Consider the following 17,915-nt stretch of genomic DNA (forward strand, 5'->3'; position numbering starts at 1 on the left):
ATATATATATATGATGTATATTAGGATTGCACGATTTAGGGAAAATGTGCAATTGCGATTTTAGAGGTAAATATTGCGTTTTAGATTTACGTTTGAAATATAATAAATAAATGGGGAAATCCCCCCAATTCATGTCAAATCTCCCCATTTCATTTAGCCATTTCTCTTATTTCATGATATGAAATTAAGGGAATGACTATACGGCTATATGAGAGGAGAGGACAGGCTATATGAGGGGCGAGGACAGGCTATATGAGGGGTGGGGACAGGCTATATGAGGGGTGGGGACAGGCTATATGAGGGGTGGGGACAGGCTATATGAGGGGTGGGGACAGGCTATATGAGGGGTGGGGACAGGCTATATGAGGGGTGGGGACAGGCTATATGAGGGGTGGGGACAGGCTATATGAGGGGTGGGGACAGGCTATATGAGGGGAGTTGGACAGGCTATATGAGGGGAGGGACAGGCTATATGAGGGGTGGGGACAGGCTATATGAGGGGAGTTGGACAGGCTATATGAGGGGAGGGGATAGGCTATATGAGGGGTGGGGACAGGCTATATGAGGGGCGAGGACAGACTATATGAGGGGTGGGGACAGGCTATATGAGGGGCGAGGACAGGCTATATGAGGGGTGGGGACAGGCTATATGAGGGGTGGGGACAGGCTATATGAGGGGCGAGGACAGGCTATATGAGGGGTGGGGACAGGCTATATGAGGGGCGAGGACAGGCTATATGAGGGGTGGGGACAGGCTATATGAGGGGCGAGGACAGGCTATATGAGGGGTGGGGACAGGCTATATGAGGGGTGGGGACAGGCTATATGAGGGGCGAGGACAGGCTATATGAGGGGTGGGGACAGGCTATATGAGGGGTGGGGACAGGCTATATGAGGGGTGGGGACAGACTATATGAGGGGAGTTGGACAGGCTATATGAGGGGAGGGACAGGCTATATGAGGGGTGGGGACAGGCTATATGAGGGGAGTTGGACAGGCTATATGAGGGGAGGGGATAGGCTATATGAGGGGTGGGGACAGGCTATATGAGGGGCGAGGACAGGCTATATGAGGGGCGGGGACAGGCTATATGAGGGGCGAGGACAGGCTATATGAGGGGCGAGGACAGGCTATATGAGGGGTGGGGACAGGCTATATGAGGGGCGAGGACAGGCTATATGAGGGGCGAGGACAGGCTATATGAGGGGTGGGGACAGGCTATATGAGGGGTGGGGACAGGCTATATGAGGGGCGAGGACAGGCTATATGAGGGGTGGGGACAGGCTATATGAGGGGCGAGGACAGGCTATATGAGGGGTGGGGACAGGCTATATGAGGGGCGAGGACAGGCTATATGAGGGGTGGGGACAGGCTATATGAGGGGTGGGGACAGGCTATATGAGGGGCGAGGACAGGCTATATGAGGGGTGGGGACAGGCTATATGAGGGGCGAGGACAGGCTATATGAGGGGTGGGGACAGGCTATATGAGGGGTGGGGACAGGCTATATGAGGGGTGGGGACAGGCTATATGAGGGGAGTTGGACAGGCTATATGAGGGGAGGGACAGGCTATATGAGGGGTGGGGACAGGCTATATGAGGGGAGTTGGACAGGCTATATGAGGGGAGGGGATAGACTATATGAGGGGTGGGGACAGGCTATATGAGGGGAGGGGATAGGCTATATGAGGGGTGGGGACAGGCTATATGAGGGGAGTTGGACAGGCTATATGAGGGGAGGGACAGGCCATATGAGGGGAGGGGATAGGCTATATGAGGGGCAAGGACAGGCTATATGAGGGAAGGGCATAGGCTATATGAGGGGCGAGGACAGGCTATATGAGGGGAGGGGATAGGCTATATGAGGGGAGGGACAGGCTATATGAGGGGCGAGGACAGGCTATATGAGGGGAGGGGGACAGGCTATATGAGGGGAGGGGATAGGCTATATGAGGGGAGGTACAGGCTATATGAGGGGAGGGATAGGCTATATGAGGGGAGAGGACAGGCTATATGAGGGAAGAGGACAGGCTATATGAGGGGAGGGGGTTAGGCTATATGAGGGGAGCGGACAGGCTATATGAGGGGTGGGGGACAGGCTATATGAGGGGTGGGGGACAGGCTATATGAGGGGTGGGGGACAGGCTATATGAGGGGTGGCGGCAGGCTATATAAGGGATAGGACAGGCTATATGAGGGGTACAGGCTATATGAGGGGGATAGGCTATATGAGGGGTGGGGACAGGTTATATGAGGAGGAAAGGCTATATGAGGGGAGGGACATGCTATATGAGGGGTGGGGACAGGTTATATGAGGGGAGGACTGGCTATATGACGGGGGACAGGCTATATGAGGAGGGGACAGGCTATATGAGGGGGATGGGCTGTATGGGGGGATGGGCTATATGAGGGGGGGACAGGCTATATTATGAGGGGACAGGCTATATGAGGAGGGGTATCTATGATAAAAGACAAAAAAGAGGGACCGTGCCTCGTGTATTACCCAAGACACAGGGTGGAATGAGGGTTAGGGCAGGGCACCAGCCTTACCTTGTAGGGAATAAATTGCACTTATCGCCCCTAGATAGGGGTACAGTCAGAAGCTTGGTCGGAATGAACTGTGAAACCTATTGGGTCACAGGAATGGGGAACCCACTCCTGTTCAGTGAAGTAGATATGAAGAGCAAAATCTGACTCATACGTCAAGCGCTGTTCTAATTTCCAAGGTAAAATAAATGTAGCTAAAGCAATATGGCGGTTAAAGTGCCAGCAGGCACTATATTTATTTGAGTAAGAACCAATGACGCGTTTCGGAGGGGGAACCCTTCTTCCTCAGATTGGCAATCTGAGGAAGGAGGGTTCCACCTCCGAAATGCGTCATTGGTTCTTACTCAAATAAATATAGTGCCTGCTGGCACTTTAACCGCCATATTGCTTTGGCTACATTTATTTTACCTTGGAAATTAGAACAGCGCCTGACGTATGGGTAAAATTTTGCCCTTCATATCTACATATGAGGAGGGGGACAGGCTATATGAGGGGTGGGGACAGGCTATATGAGGGGTGGGGACAGGCTATATGAGGAGGGGGACAGGCTATATGAGGGTGGGGACAGGCTATATGAGGGGTGGGGACAGGCTATATGAGGGGGGGGCAGGCTATATGAGGGAGGAACGGCTATATGGGCAGGATGCTTTATGAGGAGGGATGGCTTTATGAAATTCACATAGCCATTTCCCCCCACATATAGTCATCCTCTCCCCCCTGCTGCTGTCCTAGCCTGAACCACTGCCAGAACTGCTGCCTAATCCGAGCGGGATAAATCGCCTAATTTTGACAAGGGCCAAAAGGAAATTTTGCAATCCGCAACAATCGCAATTCGATATATCGTGCAGGCCTAATATATATACAGTTGCAAGAAAAAGTATGTGAACCCTTTGGAATTATACGCGTAGCGTTGACCTAGAGGTCGACGGTGACGCCCCGTCTCCTCCCCGTCCCCCATACAGTTCTATGGGGGAGGCACGAACGCTGCCTCCCCGCCTCTCCTATAGCGATGTATGGAGGAGGCGTGACGGCTGCAACGTCATGCTGCGGCCGGCATGCCCCCTGCACAGGACAGCCGTGGCCCCGTACAGGAGATCACAGGGGGTCCCAGCGGTCGGACCCCCCGCAATCAAACACTTATCCCCTATCCTGTGGATAGGGGATAAGTGTTAATCACACTGCAGATGTCCTTTAAGTTCTCCTGCAAAATGTCTTGATAAACTTGGGAATTCATTTTTCCTTCGGTGATAGCAATCAGTCCAGGCTCTGACTCAGCAAAGCAGCCCCAAACCATGATGCTCCCACCACCATACCTCACAGTTTGGATGAGGTTTTGATGTTGGTGTGCTGTGCCTCTTTTTCTCCACACAAAGTGTTGTGTGTTTTTTCCAAACAACTCAACTTTGGTTTCATCTGTCCACAGAATATTTTGCCAGTGCTGCTGTGGAACATCCAGGTGCTCGTGTTCAAACTGTAAACGTGCAGCAATGTTTTTTTTTTTTTTTTTTACAGCAGTGGCTTCCTCTGTGGTATCCTCCCATGAAATCCAAAAAAAGTGTGTTTTTTTTTATAGGGCAGGGCAGCTGTAACCAAGACCTCCAATCTCATCTCATTGATTGGGCTGAAGTTGGATGACACCTCACTCCAATTAGCTCTTGGAGATTAGTCTAGGGGTTCACATACTTTTCCACCTGCACTGTGAATGTTTACATGGTGTGTTCAATAAAAACATGGTAACATTTAATTATTTGTGTGTTATTAGTTTAAGCAGACTGTGATTGTCTATTGTTGTCACTTAGATGAAGATCCGATAACATTTTATGACCAATTTGTGCAGCAATCCATATAATTCCAAAGGGTTCACATACTTTTTCTTGCAACTGTATGTGTGTGTATATATATATATATATATATATATATATATATATATGTATACAGATATATAGAAGTGTGTGTAGATATGTGAGTCTATGTGCATATACAGTAGAATCTCCCAATAGCAGCCACTCACGGGTGAAGAAAAAAAAAGTCTCCGCTATTGAGAAATTTCCCCTATTGGGATAAAAGGCTCAGAAATCTTTGTAAATGATGGGATCCGGTTTAGTACTCACTCCAGAGTGTAATTACCTATGAAACATGATAGAAAGCAATATTACAATACAATCTTTCAGGGTAATTTAATCACCTCTTATGACCTTCCTGAACCATTTCATCTCCCCATGCTATTTTATTCCCCCTCTTAATCCCTCCAATGCCACGTCATTCCTCCCCCCTTTAACCCCCTTTGCCATTTAATTCCCCCTTCATCCCCCTGCTCCATTTTATTCCCCCTGTGCCTTGTGCCAAATGATCCCCTCTTCCCCCCGATACCTCACCATTTCTCCTTGATCCCCCTAACCATGCCATTTCATTTCCCCTTTGTTACCCTCTGTGCAAATTCATCACCCCTGCTTTGCTACCCCTGTGCAATTTTCATTCCCTCCTTTATCCCCCATGCTATTCCCCCCCCCCTCCGTGCCATTTCATTCCCCCTTTATTCCCCCTGTGCCAAATAATCTCCCCCCCCCCTGTTCTACTTACCTGGCCAGCAGGCTCAGGTGCCGGGGCGCTCAGCGGGTTTAATGTTCTCTGCGCTGCACTCACTGAGAGGTAGTGAGCAGTGGCAGCTGCTAGCAGTCATGGTCATTGACGCTGTCGCTGGCGCTGCTCTCAGCAAGTGCAGCACAGAGGATTTTTAAGAGAACGTCAAACCCGCTGAGAGCCCCTGCATCTGAGCCTGCTGGCCAGGTAAGTAGAACAACAGGCGGGGGGGGAGGGGAAAAGTAATGTGGTACAAGGGGTAATGATTTGGCACAGGGGGAATAAAGTGGCACAGGGGGGAATGAAAGGGCACAGATGGGATAAAGGGGGGGGGGGGAAGAAATGGCACACGGGTGGTAAAGAAGGGGTTATTACTTTGCACAAAGGGTAATAAAGGGGGAATGAAATGCCATGGGGGGGGGGGATTAATGGAGAAATGATGTGGCACAAGGGGCAATAAAGGGGGGGAATATTTGGCACAGGGGGAATGAAGTGGCATTGGGGGGATAAGGGAATTATGTGGCCGACGGGCATACAGAAGTAGGAGGCCATTGTTTAAACAGCGGTCGGCTGCTTCTGTGCTGGGGCTGCTCTGCAGGGGGGGGGGGGGGTGCAGTGGGATTCTGGGCCCCTTACTGGGGTATTGGCTGTACCCCCTGACAGTGGCCCTGTGTATAAGGTACGGCCAGCACATAAGCCTGGTTGTCCCCTGTTGGGTGTGTTTTGTTCCCTATTGGGAGTGTCCACAAAGATGGATATTACTGTATGTATGTGTGTAGATATGCGTGTGTGTATACTGTATAAATACACATTAGAATATAGTGCAAAAATTCATTGTACTTCATTAGTGCAACTTAAAAGGAAAGGAAGCATGAAGTGCTCCAAAATCTCCTCGTAGACAGATGCGTTGACCCTGGACTTAATGAAGTACAAATATATTTATATATAGAGTGTGGATAACACTGATCAATGCTATGACACAGAACAGTGTTTTCAATCAGAACATTGCATGTAATAGGCCCTATGGTGGACTAAAAAATGGTGTAAAAAAAAAAAAGTAAAATAAAAAAAAAATTCATAAATGTGAATTAACCCCTTCCATATTAAAAGTTGAAATCACCCCATTTTTCCCAAATTCCATATAAAAAATATGTAAACATAATAAAAATAAAGATGTGGTATCACTGCATGCGCAAATGTTTTAACTATAAATATATAATGTTAATTGAACTGCAAGGTCTATGGCGTATACGTAAAAAAAAAAGTTCCTAAGTCCAAAATTGTGTTTTTTTTGGTCACTTTCTATACAATAAAAATTTTTTTTTACTGTGATCAAAAAGTCCCATCAAAACAATGTAAAAAAATGGTACCAATAAAAACTTCAGATCACGGCGCAAAAAATGAGCCCTCCTACATCCCCATATACGGAAAAATAAATAGGTTATAGGGGTCAGAATATGTCAATTTTAAACATACAAATTTTGGTGCATGTAGATATATTCTTTTTTTAAGTAGTAAAATAAAATAAAACTTATATAAATTGGGTATCCTTGTAACTGTATGGATCTACAGAAGAAATATAAGGTGTAATTTGTAATCGAAAAGTGCACTGTATAGAATCAGAAGCCCCCAAAAGTTCAAAAATAGCTTTTTTTTCCAATTTTGCCCCACAAATAATTTTTCTGGTTTTGCCATAGAGTTTGTGGTGGAATAATTGATTTAATTACAGAGAACAATTGGTGGCGCAAAAACGAAGCCCTCATATGGGTCGGTAGGTGCAAAATTGAAAGCGTTCTGATTTTTAGAATGTGAGATGGAGAATACGAAAGTGCAAAAATGAAAAATCCTTAAGGGGTTAATGTCCATTGTTGGGGAAAACGAGAGTCCACAATACAAAACACTCAATTCTGCATTAGAGAGAGTATAAGAAGAGATATTTGTCATTAAATTGTTGCATTACTGGAGCCACTAAAGTCCATACATTACAAGATACATTCAAAGAGTAGAAGTGAAAGAGGCTGCACTCACCATGGGGGAGATTTATCAAAACCTGTGCAGAGGAAAAGTTGTCCAGTTACCCATAGCAACCAATCAGATCGCTGCTTTCATTTTTAACAAGGCCTCTGCAAAATGAAAGAAGTGATCTGATTGGTTGCTATGGGCAACTGGGCAACTTTTCCTTTGCACAGGTTTTGATAAATCTCCCCCCATGTCTTTATGAAAGTGCTTTAATTCAGTTTATATAGGAGTACCTGACAGACATCATCCCCCTGGATATAACCCTGACAGACACCATGCCCCCTGCATATAACCCTGACAGACACCATGCCCCCTGCATATAACCCTGACAGACACCATGCCCCCTGCATATAACCCTGACAGACACCATGCCCCCTGCATATAACCCTGACAGACACCATGCCCCCTGCATATAACCCTGACAGACACCATGCCCCCTGCATATAACCCTGACAGACACCATGCCCCCTGCATATAACCCTGACAGACACCATGCCCCCTGCATATAACCCTGACAGACACCATGCCCCCTGCATATAACCCTGACAGACACCATGCCCCTGGATATAACCCTGACAGACACCATGCCCCCTGGATATAATACTGCCACACACCATTACCTCTGTTTGGCTGCACCCCTTTACTGTCCTCCTCTGTTCCCCCAGACCCATAAGTCCTCCCTCAGACCCTTAAAGGAGTACTCCGAAGCTAACCTTTTATAGGGGAATTGTAGCATGAGGCAAAGTTATATAACATTCTAATATACTCAAGTTTTCCATATGGTCTTCTTCCCGGTCTTCTCCTCGCTTTTCTCTCCGGCCTATCGCTGCCTACGTTAGCCCTACGCTATTTGCGTAGTGCTGCGCCTGCGCTACATAGAATGTGCTTCTATATACTGTTCCTCGAGTACTATATACACTGTACACCGCTCCAGCACCCCCTGCTCTCCCTATACCCTGTGCCTCCCTTTAGCCGCTGATCTCCCCCAGTATATGATCAGCCCCGCCCGGCCCAGAAGCCTCAGGTCTCGGGGGCGCGCCTGTGTGTTCTCCGGCATTACAGCTGCGCGGACCAGGGGTCCGGGAGGAGGAGGACGGCGGAGGAGCCACAAGTGGAGGCGGCGGTGACAGCAGGGCAGAGCGGCGGGCATCATCCCTCAGTCACCGGGGTGAGTGACACTACAGACCGGGGGAGGGCGGCACTGGCAGCATGCTCGGCCACCGGAAAACTTTCACTAGTTGTGTGAGAGTGGGAGAGAGAGGAGCCCCCTGCAGGGGAGAAGGGGCAGGTGTGCCAGGTGAGGAGGGGGCACAGCCTGGACCCTGGGGGGCACTTCTCTCTGGGGTTGGGGTGCCCAGTGCAAGGAGCAGTGAGTTACTTTGCAGAACTGGGGGCTGCATGGGCACTGTTTGCAGGAATGCATTATATATAGTGTGTGTTGTAATGGGGAGCCCCTTTAACTTTAGGGAGTCTGTAGTGAAACAGCTTTGTGGGGTCACCCCAAACTCTATAGCCCTGCTAGAGGCACCCTGGTTTGGAAACACTGCGCTAGTGGGCACATGGAAGGAGGGAAGGAAGTGTGGGTGTTACTTTATTATAATTTATTATAATTTCCTGGGGGGGGGAGAGGAGGGGGAGAGAGCAGCAGCTAACAGGAAGCTGGCGCAGGGAGTCATGGGAAATGTAGTCTTTATGACATGGCTGCTTACTGCTATAGGTGGCAATTACAAGAGAATGGCTGGGCCAAATCTGACAAATGAGGTATCGTTGGAAAGGTATTTGAAAGAGCTATCAGATGAGGTAAACTTTTTTTTTATTAACACTTTCTTGCAATAAACTTCACATTGTTTTGTTGACATTCCAAGGAAAATTGGTGTGGTTTGCCACTTGCAAGAAAAAAACATATCCCAAAAACCGTATGTCACTGTAGACCCATCTGTTTTTCATTGTTAAAAAAAAAAAAAAGAAAAACGGTTCGTATGCGGCTTTTAAACAGGACACAAAACTATAGTAGACTGCAGTTTTGTGTACGGTAAAAAAGAAATATATAAAAACACGTACACAACCGGATGCTTCTTGTTGCATATGTTTTTTCATGGGATGTCTATGTAAATGGTTTTTAATACAGTTGTACACGGTTTTCCTATACAAAACCATATACGGGAATTGACTTCTCTGCCCCTTGACTCCTAAGTCCTCCTGTAGACCCCTCTGTCCCCTCCTCCTCCAACCACTCGGTCCTTTCCCTCCAGACTTCTTGGTTTCCCCAGACCTCTCTGTCCTCCTCAAGATCCCTAAGTCCCCCCAAGACTCATAAGTTCCCCCATACCAGTCTGTCTTTTTTTTAAAGATCCTTAAGTCCCTTCAGACCCCTTCATCTCCCTTCTCAACACCCTAAGTCCCCCCCCCCCAGACTCTTCTGTCCTCCTTCTCAAGTCCCCCACAGACCCCAAACATGACCTAATTGGTCTCCTCTACTATCACTTTATCTTGGAGACATCAAAAGAGCCATATTTGGTAGTTCTCATCTCAATACATAGATAACTCCTCCTGTCATTTTGGTACTTATGATAATTAATTATCCTTTATGCTCATATAAAACATGCCATGTGACTTCTCCTACTGTCTGGTGACTTCTACAATATTTTTTTCTTATGAATCAAGGTGAAGATATGAACAATATTAATGCTCTACAGACAGATGTGAGCAGTGATGAGCAGTATAAGGAGGACATTCCTGCAGGGAAAGATCTGATCTACATTAATGCTACAGACATAAAGGAAGAAGAAGAAGAGACAGATGTGAGCGATGATGAGCAGTATAAGGAGGACATTCCTGCAGGGAAAGATCTGATCTATATTAATGCTGCAGACATAAAGGAAGAAGAAGAGACAGATGTGAGCGATGATGAGCAGTATAAGGAGGACATTCCTACAGGAGAAGATCTGATCAATATTAATGCTACAGACATAAAGGAAGAAGAAGAGACAGATGTGAGCGGTGATGAGCAGTATAAGGAGGGCATTCCTACAGGAGAAGATCTGATCAATATTAATGCTACAGACATAAAGGAAGAAGAAGAGACAGATGTGAGCAGTGATGAGCAGTATAAGGATTACATTCCTACAGGTAACTGCCCAGATATGTAGTAGTCACTAAATACAAAGAATATAATGCTCCGCCATCTCTATGGGATCAGGATAAATAGTAGTTATACATCTCTCCAGCTCTGTCTATATACTGCTGTTGCTATCTCTATCGATCAGGATATATATAGTAGTTCCCTTCCAGCACCTCCCTTCCAGCCCTGTCTGTATACTGCTGCTGCAATATCTATGTGATCAGGAAATATAGAACAAGTGAAAAATACCACACCCTGGAGCTTATGGACAAATTTTCCCCACAGCAGCTAAAATGTCAATACAATGGGCCCGTTATACCATTGATATAAACATCTAAACTTCACACATATACCTTTAGGCTGCAGCACTATGGAGGACTTAAAAGGGGTATTCCAGGAAAAAACTTTTATATATATATATATATATATATATATATATATATATATATATAAAACTGGCTCCAGAAAGTTAAACAGATTTATAAATTACTTCTATTAAAAAATCTTAATCCTTTCAGTACTTATGAGCTTCTGAAGTTAAGGTTGTTCTTTTCTGTCTAAGTCCTCTCTTATGACCAGTGTCTTGGGAACCTCCCAGTTTTGAAGGAAATCCCCATAGCAAACCTCTTCTAAACTGGGCGTTTCCCGAGACAGGTGTCATCAGAGAGCACTTAGACAGAAAAGAGCAACCTTAACTTCAGAAGCTCATAAGTACTGAAAGGATTAAGATTTTTTAATAGAAGTAATTTACAAATCTGTTTAACTTTCTGGAGCCAATTGATATATAAAAAAAAGTTTTTTTTCCTGGAATACCCCTTTAATATCAAAATCTATAATAGTTTACTGTTAGTGAGTATATAAAAGAGAGATTTGTTTATACACCTTTCATCCACTTAATTGTGTTTCCAAAAGGCCTGTATATTTATCCACTGGCAAGGAACATGTCAGGATATATGTTAAAGGGGTACTCTGTCCCTAGACACCTTATCCTCTATGCAAAGGATAGGGAATAAGATGTCTGATCGCGGGGGTCCCACCACTGGGCGATCTCCCTGCTGCACCTGGTGTTCGTTTAGAGCGTTGGGCTCAGCAATAGAGGCCCGTGATGCCATAGCCGCACCCCACTCATGATGTCACGGCCACAACCCCTCAATGCAAGTCTATGGGAGAGGGCGTGACGGACAGTCATCTAGCACAGTGCGAAGTGTGCACCGGATGTCTGGGGTGCTGCAGCAGAGATCGCTGGGGTCCCAAGCGGTGGGACCCCCAGGATCAGACATCCTTTGGATAGGGGATAAGATGTCTAGGGGTGGAGTGCCCCTTTAACTAATATTTTGACATGTTCCTTGCCAGGGGATAAATATACAGGCATTTTAACAACACAGTGAAGTGGATGAACGGAGTATAAACTAATCTCTCTTTTATATACTCACTAATAGTAAACTATTATAGAGTTTGGTATTAAGTCCTCACAGTAGGTTTATGTGAGGATACATAGTAGCTATACCCCTCCAGCTCCAGATCTGTATACTGAAGCTGCTATCTCTATAAGATCATGATATATAGTAGTTACACTTGTCCACCAGCTCTATCTGTATACTGCTGCTATTTCTATAGGATCAAAATATATAGTAGTTAGACTCAATCCCTTCCTTTCCTGTCTGCTGCTATCTCTAGGGGATCAGGATATATAGTAGTTATACACTTGTCTACCAGCTCTATCTGTATACTGCTGCTATTTCTTTAGGATCAGAATATATAGTAGTTATACACCTCCCCTCCCTGTTCTGTCTGCTGCTGCTATATCCAAGGAATCATATTATACAGTTGCTATACACCTCCCCTGAAGTTGTGTTCACACATTGCATTTTTTATTGTTTTCTTCAAATTTTGCCTCATGTGAACAATGCAGCATGTGAACACAGCCTAAAGACTTCATAAAACTTCTCAGTTGTAATTAAATGGGTACTCCCCTGGAATTTTTTTTTATTTTTGCACTTTAATAGTCCCTGTAGGGGACTATTCATAGCAATCAGTTGATTGCTAATACTGTTCAGTGCTATGCATAGGACATAGCACTGATCCGTATTATCGGCGATCTTCTGCTCTGGTCTGCTCGATCTCAGACCAGAGCAGAAGACGTCGGGAGACGGCCGGAGCCAGGTGAGGGGACCTCCTTCCACCATCATGGATGATTGGATCCCTGCGGCAGCGCTGGCGGCGATCCGATCATGCATTTTCTGACCGTACTCCCGCAGATGCCGTGATCTGTATTTATCACGGCATCTGAGGGTTCAATGGCAGACATCTGCATGATCGCGGATGCCGGCAGGTCCCTGGCTGCTATCAGCAGCCGAGAACTGTCGTGCATGATCCGAGCATCCCTCCGATGCTCACGGACATGAACAGGACGTAAATGTACGTCCTGGTGCGTTAAGTACCACTGCACCAGGGGGCCTGAAGAAGCGCAGGTGTGCCAAACGAAACGTCGCCCCGTGTGATTGAGAACCCCCCGTTTACCATCCTGTCTGCCTTCCCTTTTTTGATGTCCCTGCCGGCATATGAGTTATGAAATAAAGAAGTACCCACATGTCTACTGAAATTGGGGTGAGTGCTCCGTTATTCTTTCTTGTCTGGATTGTATGACTGTTTCTACGTGTAGCACCACCAGTACAAGTGGAGTACTAGACGTGTGAACAGGACATCTTCATTATCGGCACCTGCATCGTTTGAACTACCGTATTTATCGTGTTATACCACGCATCGGCCTATAACACGCACCCTCATTTTACCAAGGATATTTGCTCGGTGCCCGCTTCTCTCCCCCTGCCTTTCCTGGGGTCTAGAGCCCTGCTGCCGCCGCTTCTCTCCCACTGGCTATCTGCGCCGCTGCCCTTTCTCTTCCCCTTGACTATCGGTGCCGGCACCGATAGCCAGTGGCACTGTGACGTAATTGCGCCGCGCAGCGCATAGCAACGACGCAGGGGACGCACACCGGAGGCCTGAAGCAGCGCAGACCCGACCCCGGCAACAGGTAATTATGCAACCGGGGATGGGGGGAGGCAACGGGGCAGCGGCGTCGGTAATGGGTGCCACTGCCCCTTCTCTCCCCCTGTCTGTCGGCACCGCTGCCCCATTGCCGGCGCCGCTTCTCTCCCCCTGGCTATCGGCGCCGGTAATGGGGCACCGATAGTCAGGGGGAGAGAACGGGCAGCGGCGCCGATAGCCAGGGGGGAGAGAAGGGCCTGCAGCAGGGCTCTAGACCCCCAGGACATGCAGGGACAGAGAAGCCGGCAGCGCTGGCGGTCTCTGCCACCTGCAAATCCGCTGCAGTTCATTGATTTAAAGCACCCGCTTTAAATCATTGAACTGCAGCGGCTTATCGGCGTATAGACTTTAGGCTAAAAAATTTTGCCTAAAAAGTGTGTGTTATACGCCGATAAATACGGTAATGATAGTGCCAGGTTCATATCTATTCTTTGTGAGTGGACTATAGATATGAGCTCTGAAGTGTCATAATAGGTTGTAAGAAACTTCTGCCATTTAGTAAAAAAACATTTTTGCCATCTTTTCTTTATGATGAAGTATTTACCTCCTGTGTAAGGAGAATAGGTGTTTCAGGGCTTCAAGTAAATGTAATATCGTAGGAGGTGTATCTGAGTGCCACTCACGTAATAGAAGTAATTTAGCAATCATAATGACATAGGACTAATTGCCCTGAGATTCCTTCACTATTATACGAAAAAGTGCCTCATAGTGCGTCAGAGCACCAGCATAAGAGCTTATCCTGTACAACAGATTTAAAACCTGCACCCAATATGCCTGTTCTTGTGGGCACTGCCATATGCAATGGTATAGATCAGCTTTAAAGTGGTACTCCGCTGCTCAGTATTTGGAACAAAATGTTCCGAACCCTTAAAGCCGCGCTGGCAGCTGGTGACGTCATAGCCCCGTCCCCTAGATGCAAGTCTATGGGAGGGGTCGTGACGGCTGTCACGATTGCGTCACAGGGTACTAAAGGGGAGGGGGGGCCGAAAGAGCTCTCTCCCTCTGTCAAAACCCTTACAGTATGAGGTCGCTTCTGACTGCAGCTGCAAGGGTTAAACTGCCAGAACCAAAGTTTTTTTTCGGTCTCATCAGTACAGCAGGGTCCCGGCTTTGTCATACAGCTGATACCCTGCCGCGATCTTATAGGTACACTGGGCAGTACCCACGAGAACCATGGACGTGTCTACTTGTCAAGGTGAGGGAACGTGCATTCCCCCTGGAAGTGTATACACGTCCATGGTCGTTAAGGGGTTAAAGAACTTTTATTTATTTTTTTTAAAGTAGTAAAACATAATGAAAATGATATAATTTGATTATTATTGGGATTGTGCCGACATGGTAAATAAAGAGAACATGTTAATTTTGCCGCACAGTGAATAACATACATACATTTTGTTCCATTATGCAGTATATTTCATGGTAAAATGGTAGGTGTAATTACAAAGTACAATTGGTCCCGCAAAAAACAAACCATGTAGATGGAAAAATATATTTTAATAAATAAAATATGTTTTCTTCTTGGCAGATTCTTCCACCAGGAGATCAGAGGAGAATCTTATATCTTCAGATTATAAAGCAGATGATGATATCACACAAGATACATATGAAGAACATTCCATTATCCCAGATACACCCTCAGCCCTTCACAGCCAAGATCTGTCATCTCATCCTGTTATACAAGTCCAACCTAAAGATTCATCAGAGGCTGTTAAGCAAAATAATGAGGAGCCATTTTCATGTTCAGAATGTGGGAAATGTTTTACTTGGAAATACTCTCTTGTTAGACATAAAAAAAAACACACAGGAGAGAAACTATTTTCATGTTCAGAATGTGGAAAATGTTTTGCTGTGAAATCATCTCTTGTTGATCATCAAAGAACTCACACAGGAGAGAAGCCATTTTCATGTGCAGAATGTGGGAGATGTTTTACTGTGAAATCATCTCTTGCTGATCATCAAAGAACTCACACAGGGGAGAAGCCATTTTCATGTGCAGAATGTGGGAGATGTTTTAGTCACAAATCTTATCTTGGTAAACATCAAAGAATTCACACAGGAGCGAAGCCATTTTCATGTCCAGAATGTTGGAAATGTTTTCCTGACAAATCATCTCTTGTGAGTCATCAACGAATTCACACAGGAGAAAAGCCATATTTATGTTTAGAATGTGGGAAATGTTTTGCTCATAAGTTATCTCTTGTAGTTCATCAAAGAAGTCACACAGGAGAGAAGCCATTTTCATGTTCAGAATGTGGAATATATTTTACTCATAAGTTATCTCTTGTTATTCATCAAAGAAATCACACAGGAGAGAGGCCATTTTTATGTCCAGAATGTGGAAAATGTTATAACAATAAATCACAGCTTGTTAAACATCAAAAAAGTCACACAGGAGAAAAATGTGGAAAATGTGGAAAATGTTTTACTTCAAGTTCACTTCTTGTTGAACATCAAAAATCTCACAAAGTAAAAAAGCCATTTTCATGTCCAGAATGTGGAATATGTTTTAAGCGGAAATCAATACTTGGTCAACATCAAAGAACTCACACAGGAGAGAAGCCATTTTTATGTTCAGAATGTGGGAGATGTTTTACTCATGAATCGCATCTTGTTGAACATGAAAAAACACACACAAGAGAAATGCCATTTTCATGTTCAGAATGTGGGAAATGTTTTATATCTAAATCAAATCTTATCATACATCAAAAAAACCACACAGAGGAAAAACCATTTTCATGTTCAGAATGTGGGAAATGTTTTACATTTAAAACACGTCTTGTCACACATCAAAGAACTCACACAGGAGAGAAACCATTTTCATGCCCAGAATGTCGTAAACATTTTACTCAGCAATCAATACTTATCAGGCATCTAAGAATTCACACAGGAGAGAGACCATTTTCATGTTCAGAATGTGGAAAATGTTTTAAACAGAAACCACATCTTGTTAAACATAAAATAACCCACACAGGAAAGAAGCCATTTTCATGTTCAGAATGTGGGAAATGTTTTACTGAGAAATCAAATCTTGTTAAGCATCAAAGAATTCACACAGGAGAGAAGCCATTTTCATGTTCAGAATGTAGGAAATGTTTTACTGAGAAATCACATCTTATCAACCATCTAAGAATTCACACAGGAGAGAAGCCAATTCAGAGCAATAAATGATGCAGATAAGACATCTATATATTAACCATGTACATAGGATATCTGACATTTATACATATATCATATACTGCATCTCCAAACTTGTTCCCAATTGTTAATAAAAGTTTTCTTTTAGAACGTAGTCACCGATCCAGCGATGTCATCACTATAGTTTACATGGTAGGAAAAGAGTGTGATATATGGTTGTGATATTCACTGCTCCTCATGGTGAAGACCCAACAGGCATAATCTATGGGGAGCTGCTACTGGAGACCCAAACACCTCAGAGAGAAGGGACTTATTCCAGTGATGAAGAATTCCAGGACATGACCAGATTAGAGACACAAAATCACTTCTATCTTCTGGCTTCTAGGACATTATTCTGATGGAAGAACTTTACACATTATATAAAGTCCTATAGGTGTTGGGGAACATTTATAGACAATTGTTCGCCCCGGCTGTCATGGCGTATCATAGGCCCCCTGCCTCCATATTACACAGGTCTGATGGAGGAACAGGGTAAGTAAGGGTTAATGTTTGTGGTTCTAACAATAACTGTACAGGGATATATAAGAAGTAAGGAATATATGAGGGTAATCATTACCAAAACCCCCCGTCACGCCCCCTCCCATAGACTTGCATTGAGGAGGGCGGGGCGTGACATCATATGGGGGAGGAGTCGTAATGTGGTTGGGAGACATAAGACTTGGAGCCTCCAGCGCTTCCTGCTGTGCTCAAAGGTGGGTGCTGCATGCTAGATTGTGGGGGTCCCCAGCGATGGGACCCCCGCAATCAGACATCTTATCCCCTATCTTTTGGATAGGGGATAAGATGTCTTAGGGCTGGAGTACCCCTTTAATTGGGGGCCTCTCACACCCTCCAATATACACTTTCAGGGCTATGCTTCTGCAGAGAGGTTCAATTTGGCTCAGTTCATTTTATTTTAATAGCTGCTGCCAAGGATCTCTGTCTAAAATGTCACCAGCCTCCCCTGGCGAGGATTTAGGAATTTAGGGGATTTGTTTCCCTCGATTTAAATGGACCGCCGCACAGGATAGGTGCTAATGTTACCAAACCTGTATGACACTAATAGTTACTGCTGGATGGATTCCAATATACACCGGTGAGACATCTAACTATTGAACTTAATGGGGCTCCTTAATAGAGGCCGTTTATGGATATGTAAGAGTGACAAATATGTGGTTGGTACATTTTGGACACTTACAGTTACTATTGTACAGTTGTCATTCTCCCAGATATCATCTAGGGTAAATATAGGTGGCCGATATACTGATATGATAACTGTAGGTTACCGATATATTGTGATTTAAATAGTACCGTATATACTCGAGTATAAGCCGACCCGAATATAAGCCGACGCCCCTAATTTCATCACCAAAACCCAGGAAAAGTTATTGACTCGACTATAAGCCTAGGGTGGGAAATACATCAT

At 45.2% G+C, this 17,915-nt stretch overlaps 1 protein-coding gene across 1 annotated transcript in view; it reads left to right on the forward strand.

The window, feature by feature from the left end:
* Positions 1-16,976, forward strand: part of LOC130297606 (oocyte zinc finger protein XlCOF6-like) — a 55,150-nt gene extending 38,174 nt beyond the window's left edge. Inside the window, exons 3-4 of the mRNA XM_056550270.1 lie at positions 9,811-10,275; positions 14,841-16,976. Of these exons, the coding sequence (XP_056406245.1) occupies positions 9,819-10,275; positions 14,841-16,483 (2,100 nt within the window). The 5' untranslated portion in view covers positions 9,811-9,818 and the 3' untranslated portion in view covers positions 16,484-16,976. The remainder of the gene's footprint in view (positions 1-9,810; positions 10,276-14,840) is intronic.
* The last annotated feature ends 939 nt before the right edge of the window (positions 16,977-17,915 follow it).

The sequence above is a fragment of the Hyla sarda genome, chromosome 1, assembly GCF_029499605.1.
Source record: "Hyla sarda isolate aHylSar1 chromosome 1, aHylSar1.hap1, whole genome shotgun sequence".
Classification (NCBI taxonomy): domain Eukaryota; kingdom Metazoa; phylum Chordata; class Amphibia; order Anura; family Hylidae; genus Hyla; species Hyla sarda.